The 3,429-nt window shown below is 30.6% G+C and overlaps 1 protein-coding gene across 1 annotated transcript in view; it reads left to right on the top strand.

Annotated features, from left to right (window-relative positions):
* Eea1 (early endosome antigen 1) overlaps nt 1–3,429 on the top strand; it is a 114,254-nt gene that overhangs the window by 48,810 nt on the left and 62,015 nt on the right. The window contains exon 12 of the mRNA XM_033763496.1: nt 2,924–2,938. Within this exon, the coding sequence (XP_033619387.1) occupies nt 2,924–2,938 (15 nt within the window). The remainder of the gene's footprint in view (nt 1–2,923; nt 2,939–3,429) is intronic.

Below are 3,429 nucleotides of genomic sequence, written 5' to 3'. Positions count from 1 at the left end.
GGTACTGGGGATTGAAATCAGGCTTTCTTATTGAGCGACCTTTGCAGCCCTTTATTTTTTATTTTTGAAGCAGTCTTGTTAAGTTGCCCAGGTTATGTTCAAACTTGTGATCCTTCTGCCTCCGTGTTGCAGAGTGCCAGGATTACAGGGGTGCACCACCACACCTAGCCAACTCATCCTTTATTTTCCTTTCTTCTGTGTCTTATCAGTTAAGAAATGGTGAAAGCGAACAGGTTTCACATGCATAGGCATGAGTGGCCTTATGATGCTTAACACTAATATATGATTTTTAGGCATAGATTTCCCCAGAGTGACACTTCATAGCCCAACATCACATGCATCCACAATTTATAAACAGTTTTAAGGGGTTCATGAACTTATCAAAGTTAGTTAAAAGTTCTTGTTCTACTGGTATTACTAGTTAATCTATAACTGTAATGTATAATCAAGAGCTACATGGAAGTCTGATGAAGAAAGTCCCATTTAGATGATGCTTTACCTGGATGAATCCATTTATTTAATTCTCCTAGTTAGTTATAAGAACTACTTTTGATTAGATCTGCAAGCCTACTGATATTTCTGCAATTTAAAAAATTAGTCTCTTTTGATTTAAAAGTGTCTTTAAGTGTTACTTGAAATTAAAAATAAATATAATATGGTGACTGAAATTGAATTAAAATACTGGTAATACTGGTAGTTTTACAAAAAGAAAAGAAAAAACCTATCAGCTCAGGGCCTTTGCACTGAGCTACATCCTTTGTAGTTTTAGATTGCCCAGACTGGGGTTGAACTTTTGATCCTCTTTCCTCAGCCTCCCAGAGTGCTTTGCGTATATGCATGTACCTCCCCTCCTGGCTTGAATATATCTACTATTTTAAAGTGTAGCCCTCTCTGACCTTTTCCAGATGAGAGTTACAGAGTTATGCATATACTTGTTAATATTAAGAAGGAAAAGGAATTCATATATTAAAATGCATGTGAAAAATATATGTAGGACCATATTTTAACTTGGTAATGAGAAAATAATTTGGTATTGTATTTAACAGTTACCACAGTTTAATTGGACATAGAGGTGCACCCCTGTAATCCCAGCTTTCTCCAAGCTGAGACATGAAGATTGCTGAGAGTTCAAGGCCAGCCTGAATTACAGAATGAGACTGTCTCAAAAGTAACAACAGCAACAAAAAATTACCATAGCTTAATTTAGGTTTTTGTAAATTTATATTTTTTATTTAGATTAAAATATTTGTAATATAAAAGATTATTTAAGATAAAAAGTTGTGACTAGAGTTATAAAACATTTGGATAAAAAAATTTAGAGTATCCTTTTATTAACCTCCTAGAAACAGGGCTAACTGTAGAAGACAGGTCCCTATGTCCCCTCCCAACCCCCCCACCCCCCACGCCTGGCCAAAAAGATGTTTCTGGGAAAGAAGGAAAATGGCTTAGAAATAATTTTTTATATCTCAGTGTCATTCGTGTTATAAAAATTTATTTTTTAAGTACTTAAAAAGAGTTGTTGCTCATTGAATAGGTAATTTAATATTTCACTAGATTTTAATGAAATTAGGATGATATTTATTCCCTATTCAGTAGATATACAGTGATCAGGCTATATTAAAATATTTTTAATAACTTATTTTTAATAATTTTAAGGAGCAGTAGCATAAGAGAATAAGATTGCTATTAGAAGCAAACTTTTTTTTTTTTTTAAATGCTAGGGATACCATGCTAGGCACTTTAAATATGTGGTTTTAATATTTTCTTATACCCTATAAGTTAAATATTAGCTCTATTTGACATATGAGGGATCTGAGGCCCATTGAGATTAAGTAACTTGTTCAAGATTATGTACTGACTGTAAAGAAACTAGTACTTTTTTTTAAGAAGTCAATTTTTAAAAAAGAAGCTACTGTTTAAATCCAGGTCTTATCCAAAGCCCATGTTTCTCTCTCTCTGTAGCATGTTGTCTTTTACCTTAGATGGTCTGATGATTGCCTTATAGGTAAATTTGCACTGTTAATCATATCCTAATACATTTTTTATTTGGCCAAATTATATGTTGTAATATTTATAATAGCTTGAAATATTTCTGAGTTTTGTGTTACACCATTTCCATATGAAAAAATTATTGTTTAATTGCTTCATCTCACTTGTTTGTTCATAGTGCCATTTGATTTTTAGCTCTACTTTCCCTGAATGTAGATTTTATTAATTTATTGAAGTTCAGTTGTATTTATTCTCAATTAAATATCTTGATGAATTTGCCACTTAAAGAGCCTACTAGAAAAATTTTTATTAGAGATATTGTTACTTTTACTGAATCTGTTGGCATCAGAAGCAAAACACATTAAAAGAGATTAAGGAAGCTAAAGATGAAAGGATTTATTTGGTTGCTATTTCTAGTTGGAACTGAAGAAGTGTAACCTGGTGTATATTATTACATATGTCTTTATGTTTATTACTTTCATTGGATATGTATCTTGTGAATTCATTGACCTTTTCTATATATCTCTGAAACCATATTTTTTCATTCTAAAATTACTTAATTCTTATATGTTGGAAATTGAAGATTATAATGTTAATCTGCATCATTGAAAATATCAAAGCTGTAATCAGTTTATCTTTGGTGTAGTCTTTAATGAAGATGAATTTTGAGGAATTTTATGTGTATTCCAAATAAACTCATTTGAATCCTAGTTTTAATATCAAAAATCTTTAATTAGGCATGGATTAAGTATGATTATATTTATGCATAGGTATTAAAGAGGATGTTTCAATATTTTAAAAATATAATAATTTAAGAGATTAAATTTCTAGGTATGTTTGGATATTTTTGTTGTGTGCTCAATGTGTACTTTTGTCAGTCTTGTCTTCCACCTTTCATCCATCATTTTACTTTTTTTTCTGCTTTCTAATGGAGATGCTAAAATTTGAGGTAATGTGTACTGGAAGGCTTTTTAATATTAATATTATCCCTAATAAACCACTTTCTATATGACAGTTCTGTGTTTTAAGGCAATCTCAACTTCAGACATGCTCATTTTTGTTTTGTTAATGGAAAAAGTTTTCTATTACTTTTAAATGATTGTTTTCTAATAATGGTAGAATATTAAAACAATAACTGTGACCCTAAAGTACCAGCAGAATATTAGTTTTGAAATACCATTCCTGAATTATTTTTAAATTTCAAGGTTTTAGTAAAAAATTCATTCAGTAGCATAGCATCAGGAAAATTCAGACTATAGTGTCTAATATATTACTACTGTAAAAATATGAATTAATCCTTGGAAGTATAATCACACCTCCTTTAGAGAGTATTTTTTGAGTGAGTACTAAATGGCAAGAACTATTTTAAGCGTGGGAAATACAACACTGACTAAGACAGTGCCTGCTTTCTTTTCTTTTTTTTTTTTTTTTTTTTTTTTG

The sequence above is a fragment of the Fukomys damarensis genome, unplaced genomic scaffold (assembly GCF_012274545.1).
Source record: "Fukomys damarensis isolate Sample0158 unplaced genomic scaffold, DMR_v1.0_HiC HiC_scaffold_15, whole genome shotgun sequence".
Classification (NCBI taxonomy): Eukaryota; Metazoa; Chordata; class Mammalia; order Rodentia; family Bathyergidae; genus Fukomys; species Fukomys damarensis.
The sequence above is the reverse complement of the archived record's forward strand: the minus strand, read 5'-3'. Positions and strand labels throughout refer to the sequence as shown.